Raw genomic sequence first — 19713 nt, forward strand, 5'->3', positions numbered from 1 at the left:
TGTAACTCAGAATATGGTCTATCTTGGTAACTGTTCCACATATTCTTGAGAACAATGTGTATTCTGCTGCTCTAATCAATATATAAATCTCAACTAGGTCAAAGTAGTTAAAAGTGTTCAGTAAAAATCTGCTGTTGTCCTTATTTCTGTTCCTCTGACTCCCTTTTTTTCTATGGTTACTTTTAAGCTTTTCTGTTAATCATTGATTTTCAGGAATTTTGATGTGCCTTGTAGTTTTCATAATGTTTTCTGATTTGGGGGTTATTTATCTGTGTACTAATAGTTCTCAATAAATTTAAAAATTTTTCAGATAATATTTCTTCAAATGTTTTTTCTGCTCTGACTCCATGTTCAGGACCCCTAGGACACGTATTTTGGACATGAAAGTGTCCCACAGCTGATTGTTCCAGAGCTGATGCTGTGGTTCATTTTTTTCTGATTCTTTTTACTCTAAAATGTTTCATTCTGGATTATTACAATGTCTTCAAATTCACTACCCTTTTTTTGTTTGTTTGTTTTGGTATTCTTACTTGCCAATTTTAATATCCATGTCATATCTGGGTTTCATTTTCTAACTTCTTTGCATACTTTATATGTTTTGATTCAATGTTATACACTGTAAATTTTACACTGCTGGAACCTGAACATTTTTGTATTCCTGAAAGTATTTCTAAGCTCGTTTGGGGATGCAGTTCAATTATATTTGAAAACAATTTAATCCTTTCAGGTCTTGCTTTTAAGATTGTAAAGCATGACTGGAGCTATGTTTAATCTAGGGCTGTTTTCCACTGTTGAGTACCGCTGCGTACTTTTCCCAATGGTCTGTGAAATATGAAATCTTCTGGTCTTCACTGGTGGGAAAAATCCCGTTGTTGGCCCTGTGTGACCAGGAGTGCTAGTCCCCCTAACCCTCAGGTGGTTCTCTCCTTGGCTTAGGTAGTTTCCTCAAGTCATGTTTGGAGCATCTTTCTGCACATCTCCAGGATTCTCTTTTGGTACCAGCCCTACAAACTCTGGTCACCTTGGTCTCTCTTGACTTTCAGCTTAATCTCCTTAAATCAACGAGTATGCTGGAAACTGCGTGGGATCCTCCTTCCCAAACTACTGCCTGGAAACTCAAAACATTAAGCTGCAGGAAACAGGACTCACCTTGTTTATTTTCTGTCTCTTAGGAATCACTTAGGAATCAGTTTTTTTGAAAACTATTTCATATATTTTTTGTTTGTTTCAAGCAGGAAGGTAAATCCAGTCTCTATTACTCCATCTTGGCCAGAAGTGGTATACCTCCATCCTTGACTTCTATTTACTCTAGAAATATTTATTGAGTAGCTATTATATGTCATGTGCCTCTGGGTTAGGTTATGGTGGTAGAGTACCAGGCAAAGTATAATCTTATCTCCAAGGTCCTTCTGTATTAATAGGCAATAAAACTATTCTGATTCTCAGACATTTCCTGGAACTTCATTGTTGGCTTTCTTTTATCGCTAACTTACTTCCTCCTAAAGTTCATCAAGTTTCAAGAATTTAACTACCACTTCTCTGTGGATGATTCCCAAGACCATATATCTACTTCTTACTTCTTCTTATAAACTCCAGTCTTGTATTCCCCCAGCTCACTGTCAGCTATGTGAAACTGATATCAGGGTATCACCTGGGTTCTTCTTATATCCCCCTACATCACAGGTGGCAAACACAAGGCCCGCGGGCTGAATCCAGCCCTTCACCTTGTTTTATCCGGCCCGGCACCTTATTTTTATCCAGCAGCAGCACTGAGCTCTTGCTTAAGTGTCAGGAGTAGTTACATGTATACAGTCCTAAAATTACATTTGGCCCTTTGAAGGCAACTGCGAGGCTGATGTGGTCCCTGGTGAAAAGGAGTTTGACACTCCTGCCCTATATCTAAAATGCCAAAAGTCAGGTGGATTCTATCCACTAAGTAATTTCCAAATTCATTTTCTACTATCCATTCTATGTAACTCAATTAAAAAGCTTTGAGTACCTATTTTATTCTTGGTATCTCTATGCCTTCAGCCTTGATCCCTTCCAATTTATTCTGTATAACATAGGCTGAGCAATCCTTTTAAAGAAAAACCTCATTCCATTGTTCCTCCGTTTAAAATCCATAGTCCTTACAACAGTTCACAAGAAAATTAAAGGCACATTCCCTGCTTGTCTGTCAAATGTTAGCTCCTGGACTCATCTTTATTCTTGTCCTATGTTCCAAGAATATTGGGTTAGTCAAAAAGTTCATTTGTTTTTTTTCTGTTAGATGGCTCTAGTAGTGCTTAGTTTTCTTTAACTTCATCTGAAACAATATTGTTAGACTGTATTATGACAGCTGTCATAACACTGTGCATTTAAAAAACATCAAAATTGGTGAACTTTTGTATAGCCATATTAATAGTGAAAATGAAAGAAAATACACATTTTTGACATATTATGCTTTATTATTTCAAGAAAGGTAAAAATGCAACTGAAATGCAAAAAAAAAAGGATTTGTGCAGTGTATGGGGGAGGTGCTGTGACTGATCGAACGTGTCATAGGTGGTTTGTGAGGTTTCGTGCTGGGGATGTCTCGAGGGACCATGCGCCACAGTCGGGTAGACCAGCTGAAGTTGATAGTGATCACATTGAGACGCTGAGAAAAATCAACTGAGTGGGAGACAGCTGGCATATTCAAAATATCCAAATCAATAAAGTAATTGGTAAAAGTAAAAAAATGCGCCTTTTATTTTATTAAAAAAACTAAACAGACTTTTGGCCAACCCAATATTTAAACCCAACTACCTATATGTATCATGTTCTACCTCAAATTCTTAGTATATATGGTTCACTCTGTTTAGAAAAGTCCCATTTCCTTTGCACCGTGATTCCTTTAGACTCTTTAAGATTCATTTCAGACAACTCCTCCAGGAAATCTTTCCAGATTTTTCCCAGCTGTTTCAATATATACTTATATTGGGACTCCTTTGGCAATATGTATTCAGAAACCCAACTCATTCTAACTTACTCAAAACAGGTAATTATTGTAAAGGTATTGATTCAAGGATCCAAGCAAAGGAATACAAATAAGCCTTAAGAACTACAATGAAGGACTTAAATGCTATCAGGATTTTCTCTCCATTGTCTCCTCCCCCAGTGTCTTGAGTCCTTGTCTTGGATCTTCTCTCTTCTCCATGCATCTTATCTACTCTCCTCTCTGTGTGTCTGCTTCATTCTTCTCCTTCTCTGTAGATTAATTACATTCTTCACTAGATTGTTTCATATGATGGAAAAGTAGTCACTATCAGCTCCTGAACATTGTACCTTATATAATACAAAGACCTGAAGGGAGACTTATTGGTCTTTCTTAAATTCAGTTCTAAAATCTCCAGGAAAGTACACTGATTGGCCCTGCTTAGGCTGATTGCCTACCCTGAATCCATCAGGGGGAGCCAGGGAGCAGGGTCACGCCCTCACGAGGCTGTTCCTGTTGTGATCTGAAGGGTTGAACTTGGACAAAGGTAAAAGGACAATTACCCTACATGGACTTCAGAGCACGTAATTTTTTTATTTTAAATTTTATTTTATTTATTTATCTTTAGAGGGGAAGGGAAGGAGAGAGGAAGAGAAACATCAATGTATGGTTGCTTCTTGTGCATCCCCTGCTGGGAACTGGCCTGCAACCCAGGCATGTGCCCTGACTGGGAATTGAACCGCAATTGTCTGGTTCACAGGCCCGTGCTCAATCCACTGAGCTACACCAGCCAGGACTAGAGAGCATGTAATTCTTAAAGGTGGCCACTACTGTTTGATTAGAGCCCTACGAATAGTTATATCAGAACATTTTCTATGTCTAATAAGAGCTCTTTAGGGCAAGAACTGCCTTTCGTCCACATAGGTAATGACTAATCAGGGTAACATGTAATTAATAAACTAACTAAAAAAAATTAACTCTCTAAAAGACTAGGGACTGAAACAAATGAAAAAGCTTACATGATATAATGGGAAAGAGCATAAATTAGGAGGTAAGAGACTATCCTCGAGTTTCATCCTCCAACAACAGAAATTTTTATAGTAGCCCTACCTACCTCAAGAGATAGCTTTAAATGAGATAGCATCTGTGCAAGCACCTTGAAAAAAATAAGAATCTCTATATAAATATAAGGTAGCATCATTATTACAGTAATCACAGATGTGCAATAAAGAATTTAAGAACTAGCACACCCTCCTAATTGGTGGAAGTTAACCACTGAGGGTAGAAAATAAGAATAGAATTACAAGGACTGCCAGTATAACTCAAAATAAAGTGAAGATTTTCAAATATCAAAAGCCTTCAAAAATGTGAATTTTAAAATATAGGATAAGAAACATATGCTTTTGCCAAGGGAAATTTACACTTTTATTTATTATAATTTATGTATCTGAAAGTGTGGTTCAAGCTCAACATAACACAAAATGAATATACTGAGAGAGAAGCCATTTTTGGCTTTAGGATTTCATTTTTTTCTAATCTACTTGGTGAACTAAAGTATTCCTACCTTATGGAAATATTACTTGATCTATGATTAAAACCCTTATGACTATTTTAAAAGAGGAGTAGTCCATATCTAAGAAGTATTCAACGCATGACAAGGATCAGATGAGACAGTCCGTGTAAAGAGACATCCTGAATGACGAGGTGCTATGCAAAGGGGGACTAGAGTGCAGCAGCCTGTATGCGCAAAGGCCCAGATGCTTAACACCAGACAGGAGGAAGAGCTGGGAAAGACTTAGAAGAGAGCTGACAGGGACATTCTTGATTAGACAAAAATCATTGGAAAATTATGAAGAACAATGGCATCATATTACTGTTTTATTTTCTAAGCATGTGTATGTGTCTGTACTGCACGAAGTGAAGGAAGACAAAATGGACTCTAAGGATAATTCTTGCTGTTTCCCTAAGAATGTTCACAGATTTTTCTAAAAATATATCTTAATCTATTTTTAGTGTTCTCCTTTTGTTGAAGTTGGAAAGGTTCAGAACTTTTTATTGGCATAAATAGGCTGGAATGATGTTTCCTACAAAAGCTCTAGATATAAAACCAGCTGGAATCTAGAGCAGGGGATGTTTTGGACATCAAGTTTTAGGATGAGTTAGAAAACATAAGTAATAGCCAATGATTAAGAAATGCCTATACTGACATAATTTCTAGGTTTTCTTTTTTTGATCTGAAAAGTATAAGCAACTGGAAATCACAGTAATTCTTTCCCAATTAGCACACCAACAGGAAGCTTGAGTACCTGAATCCCTGGGTAACTGAACATGTGGGGGCTGCGTGCCCTCAATGAAGGCTGCACGCACGTGCCAAGCAAACTCATACCACTGGAGCACTAGGAAAGTGTCAGGTGAGAGTCATAAATTAGATATGTAGCTCATGCCAAAAACTAGCTGCAATATGCTTGAGACACATTTAACCATTAGCCCAATTTGCTGTTATTTATATACAACTAAATGCTAGTTGAACTTGATCAAGGGTGAATTTTCCTCTCTTAACTCACCTGTAAGATTCTTTGCAAGATTGACGGAAGGGCAATAAATGCTGCCATGCTGTTTAGAACTTGCATGGTCAAAGATTTCAGAGCTGTTGAAATAAAATGTTGATACTCTGGTTAGTTTAAAATAAGAGTTTTTGACTTTTCCTACAAGTCAGTGGAAAACAGTGGATTCATATAGCATCCTAGAAATTTAGCTAACCAAGGGCAGTTTGGTATTTTAAAGTTGACTATTGCAAAGCTACTAATATTCAAGACAAATAATGTAACTGGTGCCATGGGAAGCATTAAATCTGAAAGGTGAAATCAACACTACAATATAATTGCATTAAGATATGATAAGAAAAGGTATGACTTTGGAAAAGGTATCACAACGTTAGTTTTTAGCAGATAAACATCGGGTAATGGTATAGATGGACTCTGACAGTCTTACCTTCGGAGTGTAGGGGAGGCCCGGCTGAACTGGACAGCTTCTGAGGGGCCATCATGGCCTCCAGTAATGGAAACCAGAGTGCCTATAATGCCAGAGCAAAACAAGGAAAAACAAAAGTGCTCTGTTATTTTTAAGAATAAAGCACATCAGTATAGTGTTTTACAGGTTGAAATGTACTCCTTATATACATTTGTTGGTGGAAATCAGAAAAAGATGGAACACTTGACTGGAAAAGGAAAACAATAATAAAAAGCAGGGCCCATAGCTAAAACAGATATCTTTAGCGTGCACTCTGGGAAAATAAGGAAGCTAAAGTTAAGTAAGTTTAGACTTTTGAACTGCAATCTTTGGTGTCTCAGGAGGGGCTAGGTTTAAAGGAGTTAGGGATGAGCCTTCTGCTAGGTTATTATATACTCTGGTATAAATGCATCACCAACAAAGTCTAAATAACCCTATGTACCACCGAAGAGAGCAGAGAAATCTCTGCAGCCAGCCTTCCCCATCTCTTTTCAGTTATGTCAAGCAAGATAAATGATTAAAGTTATACAAATTTTTTCCTCTACATGAAGCAATATTCTGCATTTCCTTACTCATCACAGAAAAGTGGAAGTTTACATTATCTCAATGAACATTTCCAACCACATCATGCGATATTTATTCCCATTATGTTGGGCACTGCATTAAATGCTTTACATACATTTTCTCATTTCAGTCTCATAATAACCTTATACAGTGAGTAGTATCTCCACTTGTAATAAGAAAATGAAGCTTAGAACACTTAATTTGCCAAAGATCACACTGCCAGTATATGGGTGGTATGGGTGCAGATTCTGTGTTTTTTTTAAGCCTTAAGAAATATCTTTATCATCAAAAATCAAACTGATACATTTCAAAAATTTAAAACGTGTTTTCTAGTTAAATAATGATTTACAGAGGTTTAACCCCATGTCTCAGGAGGAACCTATTTCTGCAAACAACCAGGAGGCAGGGCAGGGCAAGAATGGTTCCCTACAGAAGAGGGCATGTTCTGCACCCCACAACTGGACACTGTGGAGCTTGTGTGGCATAAGGGAGCCTGTTAAGGGGACAGGCTGAGGGTCTAGTGACTTTCCTACTAGGTGACTTCCCACTGAGGAACTCTACTAGGAAGCCCTTATCTGCCTCCATTTGAAGCTTTCTGAGGCTAGGGTTTCATGCTGCTGACTTTTTATGTATTTCTTTAAGTTCTTAAGATACTGGCTTTGACTATGTTATATACTGGCAAGTCTTTGTTTTATTGAAATTTTAATTGATTTGTCCAGTACTCATGAACATTAAGCTTATCTTTTATTCCTTTTTTAAAATTGAGGTAATACTTGTTAATAACATTCTATAAATTTCAAGTGCATAACTTGAAATTCTAGATCTGTATACTGTAGTATGTGCTCACCGCCAGAAGTCTAGTTTCCATGTCACCAGGTATTTCACGATTCTAGATCTGTATACTGTAGTATGTGCTCACCGCCAGAAGTCTAGTTTCCATGTCACCAGGTATTTCACGCTTTGCTCACTCTGCCCCCTCCCTTCTTCCCCTTTGGTAACCGCCAACCCTTTGTCTGTATCTATTTTTTTTGTTTGCTCACTTGTTACTTTTTACTTAACTCACCTTATACTTCCCTATTTTATCTTGTTTTTACAACAACATCATTTATTTCTGTGTATTTCATATGGTCTTTTAATTTAAGTGTATATGGCATACCTAAGTTTTACTTCTTGGTTTTTATATTATATTTAAAATTTTATTTATAAATTATCTTATTTAATCCAGAAAATTCAGAAGAATTACCATTTTAAAAGCTATTTTAGTCTTATTTATAAGTGGCAGACCATGGGCAACATGGCTGTAGAGTTAATAGCCATGGGATTTGTCACACCCTAACCAGACAGTTCTCCTTCAATTAAATCTCCACACTAACCCTACATATATAGTAAACACCTTTTAAATATTTTACCTCTTTTGCTCTTTAAGATTGTTAAAGTTATATATTTAGTAAGTTATTAATGTTTAATAACTTAAAATGGTTAACTTGGATCATTAAAAACCAAGAGGCTAAAAATAACCATCCATGAAAGTGACAATCCTAATCCTAGCAACACAACTAAACGTAAGTTACTTTCCCCTGTTATACAATAAGTAGCTTTCTTTTCAGAGAGTTATATTCATAACAAAGCCATATTCCTCATTATATCTAATCAGTAGACCCTGGAGTAGCAGCATAAAGAGACACACATACAAAGATAGGACAGGTAGAAATTCTACCTGGGAAATGACTGTTGACCCAACTTCCTGTGGTCAAACTTTAAGAATATTAAATTTTCTGAAGAAACTTTTAGAAAGAGTTATTATAGGCAATTCACTATCAAGCTTCTGGATACTTCAACTTTTCTAGTAGCAATAGCTCTTGTTCTCATTCTCTCCAAAACAAAACAAAGAGAAACAACGCAAAACAACTATTAAAATCCCCCAAACAAAGTATGGCACTATATAAAAGCAGTCTATATTCTTTCTCATTGGTATTTCAACATTCCTAGGATGCATTCCCAGAAGTGGGACCACTAGGTCAGAAGGCAGTTCCATTTCTAATTTTTTGAGGAAACGCCATACTGTCTTCCACAGTGGCTGCACCAGTCTGCATTCCCACCCACAGTGCACTACTGTTCCCTTTTCTCCCACACGCTCCCCAGCAGCAGTTGTTTGTTAATTAAGTGATGGCCATTCTGACAGCTGTGAGGTGATGCCTCATTGTAGTTTTAATTTGCATCTATCTGATGATTAGTGATGTTGAGCATTTTTTCATATCTCTAATTTGTATGTCCTTTTTGAAGAAGTGTCTATCATGTCCTTTGACCAATTTTTAATAGGATTGTCTTCTTGGTGTTGAGTTACATAAGTTCTTTATATACTTTGGAAATTAATCCCTTATCAGATACATCATTGGTAAATATTTTCCCCTATACAATGAATTCCCTTTTCATTTTGTTGATGGTTTCTTTTGCTGTGCAGCTTCTTAGTTTCCTAAGAATCCCAAAACACCAATCAGAAAGAATATATGCATCCCTATGTTCATTGCAGCATTATTTACAATAGACCAAGATCTGGAAACAGCCCAAGTGCCAAACAGTAAGTGAGTGGATAAAAAAAGCTGTGGTACATTTACACAATAGAATACTACACAGCTGTAAAAAATAGGGAACTCTTACCCTTGTGACAACATGGTTGGACCTGGAGAACATTATGCTAAATGAAATAGGCCAGTCAGAGAAAGACATATGATCTCACTCATATGTGGAATTTAACAAACAAAACAATCTAATAAAATAAAACCAGAGGCATGGACACATGGAACAGAATGACAGATCTCAGAGGACAGGTGGGTGGGTGTGGAGGACTGGAAGAGATGAGCCAAAGAACATATACATATATATGCATGGCCCATGGACACAGACAAAAATGTGATGGAGGCTGGGGGGGACCTGGGTGGAGGGGGTAAAAGGAAAGGAAAATAGGGACACTTATAATAGTGTCAACAATTAAGAATAATACAATTTTTTAAAGTAGCAAATAAAAATATAGAGAAAGTAGTCTAGTATTTTCACAAAAACACTATTAACATAAAAACCAACATTCAAGTATTTTTTGTTGTTGTGGAACTTGTTCAGAAATAAAGCAGAAACCAGGGGACAGAGGAGGCAGAGAGTAGTGTGAGGTGTGTGTGTGCCTGAGAGAGGGAGAAACACACAGATTTCCTTATAAACAGACTTCTCTTAAATGCAGCCCAAAAATGGTGTAATTATAATTTTAGAGAAGTGAAAATTTCAAAGATTAGAAAGAAGTCTAACATCTAATATCTTTATTAAACAAATTCCAACTCAGACACTTTTGACAAAAAATTAATTAATTTCCTTTTTGCCACATCAATGAAAGCCTTATTCCTGTCTCTGATTAAGAAATACAGAGTTCAAATACAGTCAGAATAATCCCCAGAGTTCTGGAGGCATGGATTTCATATATAATTCTACCATTAATAGGTGGGAATCTGGACATATTTCAGCTTATGCGAACCTGAACGGCTCTATTTATAAAACATAATTGTCATTTTTCCTTAAAACTTCCATGAGAATATAAAATAGATATTAGAGAGATAGGTTGAAAAATTAAAAAGGCTTAGTATTAATTATGTATAAACATAGCTTTAACAACTATACCCTTTTGTGTTTTTCTATGAAAATATAACCATGTACAAATATAGCCAGTTAAGCACAGATATATGAAAATCAAAACTTAGGATGAAAAAATCATGGCAAAAGGACTCTGTAAAGCCCACTGTTCATTTGAACAAAGACTAAGCAACCATGGGAATCATGGATTCAGAAAAGAATGTGTTATGGACCTCAGTAAGGTAAAATAACACAACTAATTAAAATTAAGAGGGCTAGAGAACAGAAGTTAGAAGAAGTATGAGTACACACAATTTCCTCACTCGCTTGGAATCATAGCTGTTATAAACACTGAAATGTAATCCTAAACAACAAGTCCAACCTATTACAGTTCAGCTTTTTTTAAACTTTGGTGAAATTTTTTAAGAGACAGTATGGAGAAGAAATATTTGAAATTCGGCAATTCCTCAGTTTTACATATACTTTTCTAAAGAGACTGAGTCTACATTTATTTTTAAAAGCAAACAATTGATCCAATTTTTCTAAAATTATGTTAACCTAGGCAGAAAAAATATCTAGAATGGTATTCACCAAGTGATAATGATGGTTATTTCTGTGTGATAGGATGGACACAAAGTAATTTTTATTGTTATTTTTATCCTTACTCAAGGACATGCTTATTAATTTTTAGAGAGAGGAGAAGGAGAGGGGGGAGGGAATGAAACACCGACGTGAGAGAGAAACATCAATTGGTTGTCTCCCATGCTCCTCAATTGGGGACTGAACTGGCAACCTAGAAATGCACCCTGGCTGGGAATCAAACCTACCACCTTTTGGTTTGTGGGACAATGCTCCAACCAACTGAGCCATACCAGCCAGGTCAATGTAATTTTTTAACATATTCTTCTGTGTTGCAGAAATTTTTTAAATGATAGGTAGGTATCTTTCACAAAAAAAAGTTTTTTAATAAAGAAAAAATAACATATTATGTAAATGTGCTCGTTACACACAATTTATATTCTAAAGGGTTTTCAAAATATGGGACCTTAAAAAATCCTTGAAAAAATGCAAAGGAAAAATTTACCCATCTCATAAGAACAGAAAACATACTAAGTTTATTATTTCCTTTGTAATATATATGACTAACAATAGATGAAACATTTACCTGCTTTCCATTTCAGAAAACCAGGTAGTAGACTGAGGCCAGAGGGGTCAAGTCAGAGGCTACACACAGCCCCAGAGGGGCAGGCACCAGAAGAGTTCTGCCGCCGACTTTACTTCGTAAAACCCCTGCAGAATTTAGCTGTCAAGTCACATCTCATCCCCCTAGTTTCTGCTTCACTGCTGGTAACTCCCACCTGCACAGGTGCTCAACTATTCCTCCTTCAGCTCTCAGTTCTCTCTTTTGCAGGCTGGAATCTGTTTCAGCAGTGCTTCCAGCCTGGGCTGCACGGAAGAATCACGTGGGAAGCTTTAAAACATATTGGTGACTGGGTCGCAGCCACACAGGCTTTAATTTAATTGATCTGGGGCACAATCTGAGTGCTGAGATTTTTCAAAGCTCCCCAGGTGGCTCTAATGTGCAGCCAAGGTTGAGATCGACTCTACCTTAACCTTCTTCGACCTTTTCCAGCTTTCTTTGTGTCCCTGGGGGTTTTCTTCCAGTTCTTCATGCTCTCTTTCATCCATGGGGAATGGAAGAGATGATAAATGATGACACATCCACAATACCCCAAAATGGAATACACAATTTCTCAGGGCAAACAGAACAAGGACATCTAGTATTCACACACTTACTAAATCTTGCAACACAGCCAAACCTGAGAATATAAAACCTTTTGTGAGAACAAAGAGGCCTGGCACTTCCTCACAGTAACTTTGGGAATCATACCCCTGGGACCATTAAAGAGTGATTAAAATCAGCTGAACTGAACTCATGTGGCTGAAAGGCAATGGAAATAGAATTAATTCCTAGTTTCACACCAGAACAGACTTAAATGCCTAAGTAGTCATTTTCCTACCTCTCTTTGCTGCTGGTTCAAATTATGTGAATTTCTTTGGCAGAGGGCAATCGTCTCCAATGTGGTATCTTCAACATCCTTCAACAAGGGATCCTCTCTGGTATCTAGACTCAGAGAAATTGTTAACATCATTTAAGATTATCAGTATATTGATAATCCTAATAGCTTCTGTAAAAAAATTAAATATTTTTCTCTGTATACCCTTAGGTTTCCTATTATATAATCATCTATGAGAACTGATACCAAGATTTAGTAGATTAAAAAACAGATGATTTGTGCCAATACTTTTTCATATTAATGCTTGACATTCACAGGGTGTATAAAGCACATCGAACTTGGAATTTAGCTATGGAAGATTGCCATCACCTGTGTGTCAATTAGAGCAATTATCTTTCACTTTTCTTGCTCTATCATTTCTTCCTCTATATCTTACATGTGGGTATTCCTCCAAGATACCATTTTAGGCTCTTTCCTTTTTATTCTTTAATAATTTCAATGACTTTAGTGGTTATAACTCTCATGTCATTATTAATAACTTTCAAATATACAGCTACAGCCCTATTCCTTTCATAACACACAGGGTGAATTTTCAACAGACTCTAAAGATATCCATGTCTGCATTTATGTCCTGCAACCACCTTGAACTTTTTATGTGCAAAATGCAAGACATTTTTTTCACTTTAAATCTACTCTTACCTCTACATTTTCAAATGAACAAATGAACAAATTTTCAAACTAAGGTAATGAAACCATCATTGTTAAGTTTACCAGTTTATAAATCTTCCATCATTTTTACAGTTTCCTCTTGTTTACCCACACATCCAAATAAAAAGCCAGTTTTGTGAGTTCTACTTCCATACTCACATGCCCACTACTTTTCCCCTGGCGCAGCTCTTCATCACCAAATTCACTGCACTACTGTAAGTCTCTTAAACTTTTGACTCAAATCTTGCCTCTCTCATCCCTTTTTATACTGTTAATAAAGCTTTCTTAAGCACAAGTACAAACACATCAAAACCCCATCCACGAAAACCAGCAGAGATTTCTAACTTTAAAAATAGAATGTAAGTCAACCTCTGACCATAAGTAAGCACAGTAAACTTTCTGGCGCATCTTCTCACAGCCGGCGCCCTCTCACAGGACCAGATTACTCCCACTCCCTGAGGCTGCTGGCCAGGCACTTTGACGTTCATGTTTCCTCAGCCTAGAAAGCCCTTTCCTTGCTATTGGCCTATCCAACTCCTACACATCCTTCCAAGTTTAATTACTTCAAAGGTCATGTCTTCCACAAAAGTCTCGCTGACTTATCAGTTTAAATAGTTTTTTACTTTTCCATAATTGTTTGCCACTCTTACTGTACCTCTTTAATAATACTTGATTCTACCTGCACTAGGAGTTTTAATTTACATTTGTCTTCCTCACAATACTATAGTTCTTTGGGTGGGGACTGTGTTTTAGTCATCTGTGTCTAACCCATAAGACCTGGAAGAATGTACTGCAATTAGAAATCCTCCAAAATTCTTAAGCATACTGTCGAAGTTGAATCTGAAAGTAAATGATAAACATGAGACTACTACTGAGAAATTTATCTTTTTGGGAATTCAAGGAGCTGGCTTTTCTAGACATATCACCTGCAAATTATTGTAGTGATTGGAGAAAATAATTTGCAAAAATCATTCCCATAACACCAAACTGAAAAGAAAAATGCATAAACACAATCAATCTAACGTAGTCAAATTCACACATATGGACAGTACAAAAATAGTAACTGAATGTTTAGGTGGGCTGAATATGAAAAAGTCAACCAAGTGCTTATTGAGGTTCCAAAAATAAATAATGTACAGAGAATTAGGGTACCGATTTTAGGGGATGTGTGAGCTACAGGGTCCAAGAAATGTGTCGGTGCATTGAAGAGGCAGGCAATTTAAAAATCACCCATCAAGTGATTTCTCTGAACTCTGGGAGGGCTATTTTGAAAATGTCAAGTAATGTGAAAACAAATAATCCGATTCAAAAGTGGGCAAAAAACTTAAATAGACATTTTTTTCAGAAAAGATATATAAATGGCCAATAAGCACATGGAAAAAATGCTCAACATTACCAATAATCAGGGAACTGCTAACCAAAATCACAATGAGATAGCACCTCATACCCATTAGGATAGCCACTATCAACAGAAAATAACAAATGTGGAGAAATTAAAGCCCTTGTGCATTGTTGGTGGAAATGTAAAATAATACAGCCACTATGGAACACACTCTGATAGTTCCTCAAAAAATTAAAAGTAGGACTACATTTAATCAAGCAATTCTACTTCTGGGTATATTCCAGAAGATATGAAAGCAAGGACTCACAAAGGTATTTGTACACCCATATTCACAGCAGCATTACTTACTGACTAGGAGCTCTCTGCCTTGCTGCTATTCAGCACATTATAGCAACTTTTAATACATTAGTTATGTACCCAATTTATAATAGCCAAATCATATGTGCAGAAATATAACAAAAAATCAATACCAGTGAAGAGTGTCTAATTTTCTATGCACTCTACCCCACTTATTTACCCCACTGAACATCACAAAGCCACATGCTTTCTATGCTTTCCTGTTATGGGACCTTGGAAATCAGTTAAAATTGGGATTAATGTTAAAGTGGATAAATGGTGATTCTGTGGAAAAATGTAATTATTAATAAATGCAGTTTATTATATACCATCTTTAAAAACAGGGGGTAAATACAAAAATTGTAAATTATACTCATGAACTTACTTTTGCCTTGATGCATTAGCTCTTCAAGTTTGCTCTGTAGTCTCTAGGAGGTAAAAGGAACCCTTTAATTTCCAATCCACCAAATAATTCAACTGGCATATTTTACAGGAAAAGCCAAGAACCACAAAGTCATTAGGAATAATCCCTGTCACTCAGAAGAGAATTCTGGGGCACGTGGGAGGCACAGCTGGAGCACTAGGAGGGACCCACACAGCCGTCTTGGATGTTCCCAAGGCCCAGTGATGAGGATGGGAATTTAGGCACGTTTTGGACAAGGGAGTTAAATTCATACTAGGCTATGAGAAAAGGGGTCAGTGAGAAGAAAGGACATGACACGTCTATCCCCACAGCATGGGACACAGCCTTGAACACGCCATCTCCTGCACAAACGCACTGCCAGTGTCCACTGCTCTGCTGAATCCCAGGTCCTCACATAATGATATGGCAGAGGCTCCTCAGTGCACACGGAAGCTGACTTGAATACATCCCTTCCACCAAAAATTTGCTCCTCCTCTTGAGGTCCATTATAGGTAAATGTTAGGCAAAAAAATCACAGAATCATCATTATCCACTCCATTTCATTCACTCTATACTGGATTCAAATGCTAAGTTCTCAAATTCGCATCCTCCTCTCTCTCCACCTCCACTGCCACACCCAGCTCTGGCTCTCAAGACATTACGCTAAGTGTAATAACCTTGAAGACGCTCAGTGTAAGCAGCTAGACCCAACAGGACAAATACTGTATGATTCCACTTATCTGAGGGGCCTAGAGTAATCGAATCCATGGAATTTAAAAGTAGATGGTGGTTTCCAGGGCTGTGTGGTAGGGAGGAACAGGGAGGAACTAACAGGTCTGCGGGAAGTGGGGAGCGTTCCGGTGATGGGTGGTGGCGATGGTTGCATGGCAGTATAAATATACCTAGTGCCACCGAAGTGGTAGGTTTCATGCTATGTGTATGTTACAGCAAGTAAAAGATGAAAAATATTTTTTTTCAAAACCTGATAAAACACCAAACTGTTGGTGAGAATATGGAGCGAACAAAACATCATACATTATAGATAGACATATAACGCTGTAACACTTTGGAAAGAGGTCTGATAATTTTTTATAAAACTAAACCTATAGCTGTCCGGTGACCCAGCAATACACTCCTTGGAACTGGCCCCAGGGAAATAAAAACATTTGCATACAAGAGTGATTACAGCAGCTTTATTTGTAATAGCCAAAAACCAGAACTCACTCAGGTGTCAATCAATACAAGAAAGGATAAACTGTGGTATATTCATACAACTGTATACTAAGAGACAAATACTGACATCTCCAATAACAGAGATAAATCTCAAAATCATTACGCTGAGTGCAGGAGGAATTATATAATAATATCTGTTGAGTGATTCCATTAATATAAATGGATAGAGTAGAAAAAACTAATCCATGGTGGGAAAAAAAATCAGAAGCGTGGTTATCTCTGGGGTAATGGAAGCGGGAACTGCCCAGGAAGGAGCATGAGAGAACTTTCTGGGGTAAAGGTAATGTTCTCTATCTTGTTAAGCACTAGGGTTACACAGGGTACGCACTGGTCAAAACAAATCAAATGGTATTTTAAGACTTGGACATTTTGTTGTATGTAAATCTTACCTTACAAAAGTATTACAAAGAAATACTGACTCTAGTCAATGACATGCATGAGAAAAATGTTGAAGTAAAATGTACTATTGCCTGCAACTTACTATGAAAGAGAAGAAATTAAAATGGATTGATGAAAACTTATACATGTTATATGTCAATTATATTTCAAAGAAAAGACAGACTAATGAATGGAGGTACAGACAGAAACATGACAAAGCAAACACAGTAAAATGTTACCTTTAGCATTATTAAGAAGGCACCATGAATATCTCCTTTCTTTTCTAACAGATAGGCAGTGACTTCATGAAGTTGATACTTCTGGGTAATCTAGGAAAGAGGAAAAGATAGGATTTTGTTTATGAATCTTTTTTGTGAAGTGAAAAGATCCTATTAAGGATGAAAATACCTCCAGATTATTAAAGAATTCATACCTTGGTAGTATGTTACTTCATAGTATAATACTCAAATATTTGACTTTTTGGTCTTATAGTGGTGCCCTATTTTGGATTCTGACTAGACCAAGTACATTCACTTTTTTTCACTTATTTATTTTAAAAATGTTACACATATGAATGAGGTATATCCATTGGAGTAAAGGGAACCATATTATGTTATTACATAAATAGTAATAACCCAGAAATTGATAAGTATAATTATACACAAAATATTTAGTACAAAACAAAAATGAAAACACTACATATAAATTTGTGGTATCTAAATAATAAAATTAATAAACTAGAGTTTCTAATAAGTAAAAAAGAAATACCAATTAAACTTAAAGAAAATCTGCCACAGAAAGAAACAATAGAGAAATACCAGAGAGGTTTAACAAATCCCAAATTAGTATCTGAAAAAACTACTAAAGTAGAAGCCCTGGCTGGCGTTGCTCAGTGGATTGAGTGCTGGCCTGCAAACCAATGGGTTACTGCCGGTTCGATTCCCAGTCAGAGCACATGCCTGGGTGTGGGTTGTGTCAGATCTCCAGTAGGGGGAGATCATAACATACACACTTCTAAAATAAATAAAAATCTTAAAAAAAAAAAAAAAATTATTTATTTATTTTTAGAGAGAGGGGACGGGAAGGAGATAGAGAGGGAGAGAAACATCAATGTGTGGTTGCCTCTCATGTGTCCCCTGCTGGGAACTGGCCTGAAACCCAGGCATGTGCCCTGACTGGGAATCGAACCCATGACCCTTTGTTTCACACACCCGCGCCCAATCCACTGAGCTACACCAGCCAGGGCTAAATAAATAAAATCTTTTTAAAAAGTAATAACATACAGCAGCAATAATCAATAAAAAATGTCATTTCAAAAATTTCCTTTCAAAATGTTAACAGAAGTATAAGTACTTTTTAAAAATATGTGCAAGGACCTTATGTAAAATGTCATTAAGTTATATTTAAAATGTAACTTATCAAAGAGCATAAAAGGCATTTTAGAAAGATGACCATGTTTCTGAATGTGAAGAAAATGCCATAGATGTCAATATTCCCTGAATAAATCTATAAATTCAATGTATTCTTCATCAAAATTCCAGAAGAATGTTTTTAAAGGAACCTGACAATTTGATTCTTAAATTGATGTGCAGTAGTAAGAGGCCAATGTAGCCAAAGAATTTTAAAGAAAAAGAATGAGGAGGGAACACTCTTCTTTCAAAGAAGAAGCCTTATCTAAACCTACATTAACTAGAGTGTGTGGTGTGGGCATAGAGAAAGACAGATAATCAAAGGAAGAGAACAGAACCCACAACTGGGTCCACGTACATTTGGAAGTTTGGTGCATGTTACAATGGCATCATAAATCAGTGAGGAAAGGACAATAAAAAGCCACATGGACCATTAGCCACCCATATGAAAAAATATATATATAAATCCCTCTCTTGATCTGTTCATAGAAATAAATTCCAGATGAATTAAAAGCCTACATGTAAAAAGTTAACTTATAAAATTCATAAAAGAGGACATCCTTCATGCCTTCAAGGTCAAAAGGAAGTCAGACTAATATACAAAAAATTAAACACTAGGGGAAAAGACTGATAAATTAAAAAGAAGTCACTAAAAACCAAGTTAAAAGATATACCATAAGAGACTGGAAGAAGAAATCAACATACGAAATCAGCCAAGGATTAGAGATCTAGAAATTAAACAGAACTTCTAGGAATCAGTAAGAAGGGCAAAAACTCAGTAGAAAAACGATATGAATAATTCAGTGAAAAGAAAAACCCAAAGGGTCATTAAAATGGAAAGATATTCAATGTCATGAGTAATCAATGCTACCCTTCCCACTGGCAAAAATTAAAAGTCTAAAAATACTAGGAATTAGCAAGGATGTGGAAAAACAGCAACTACCAAACACCGACGACGAGAATAGAAACAAATGGGAAACCAGCTTTGCAATATCACTAGATCAAACTATTCTGTTGTCCAAAGAACCCCACTTCCAGGGGCACTACTCAGAGAAACCCGATGGCTAATGTAGCATTGTCTGTAAGGGCAAAAGACCAGGAACAATCTGAGTATCTAAGAATATGGGAATATATACACTGTGGCATATTCACTCTGTTGTTCATATGGAACATAATAATTAATAAATAATAATACAAGAATAAACTCTGTGTTTCACATATTAACAACTGTAAACCTACTTTTGCCCCGCCTTATATATGTGAAAAGGAAACAGCATGGATGGGAAGGATTAACTCCCCCCTTCGGTTTGGTGGTGACCTCAGGGAAGGGAGGGAGCATGACAAATAAAAGGTGCTTTATTTCTAAAACAAAACAACAAAAAAACCCCAGAACAAGAAATATCTCAAGCCAGTATGGCAAAATATTAATATTTATAAAATTGGCTTGGTGGGTGCCTATGTATTTGATGTTTCTTCCGCTCATTTCTGCATATTTGAAATATTTCATAATTTAAAAAATTTTAAGTGTGGGCAGTTCAGGAGGTGGATGCAGAAAATACACATCCCTGGTACGTAAGTACTGATTGATAGTAAAAGGAAGGAGATGTAACAGTAGTGTAACTTTTAAACAGGGAACATGCTAGCCTCTTATAGTAGATTAGATATGTACACATGTATGTACACTGTCATTTTCATTTTCATTTGAAATAGGCAAGAATGGGGGAAGACAATAAAGGCAATGG

The 19713-nt window shown here is 36.6% G+C and overlaps 1 protein-coding gene across 3 annotated transcripts in view; it reads right to left on the reverse strand.

The window, feature by feature from the left end:
- The window catches only part of VPS8 (VPS8 subunit of CORVET complex), a 253317-nt gene that overhangs the window by 81058 nt on the left and 152546 nt on the right, over positions 1–19713 (reverse strand). For all 3 annotated transcript variants that reach the window (XM_037027629.1, XM_037027628.1, XM_037027630.1), the window contains 5 exons: positions 16802–16891; positions 14934–14976; positions 12166–12269; positions 5948–6029; positions 5521–5603 (listed from right to left, as the gene is read on the reverse strand). In XM_037027629.1, the coding sequence (XP_036883524.1) occupies positions 5521–5603; positions 5948–6029; positions 12166–12269; positions 14934–14976; positions 16802–16891 (402 nt within the window). The remainder of the gene's footprint in view (positions 1–5520; positions 5604–5947; positions 6030–12165; positions 12270–14933; positions 14977–16801; positions 16892–19713) is intronic.

Source organism: Sturnira hondurensis, unplaced genomic scaffold (genome assembly GCF_014824575.4).
Source record: "Sturnira hondurensis isolate 20B ecotype Veracruz unplaced genomic scaffold, ASM1482457v3 Scaffold0019216, whole genome shotgun sequence".
Classification (NCBI taxonomy): domain Eukaryota; kingdom Metazoa; phylum Chordata; class Mammalia; order Chiroptera; family Phyllostomidae; genus Sturnira; species Sturnira hondurensis.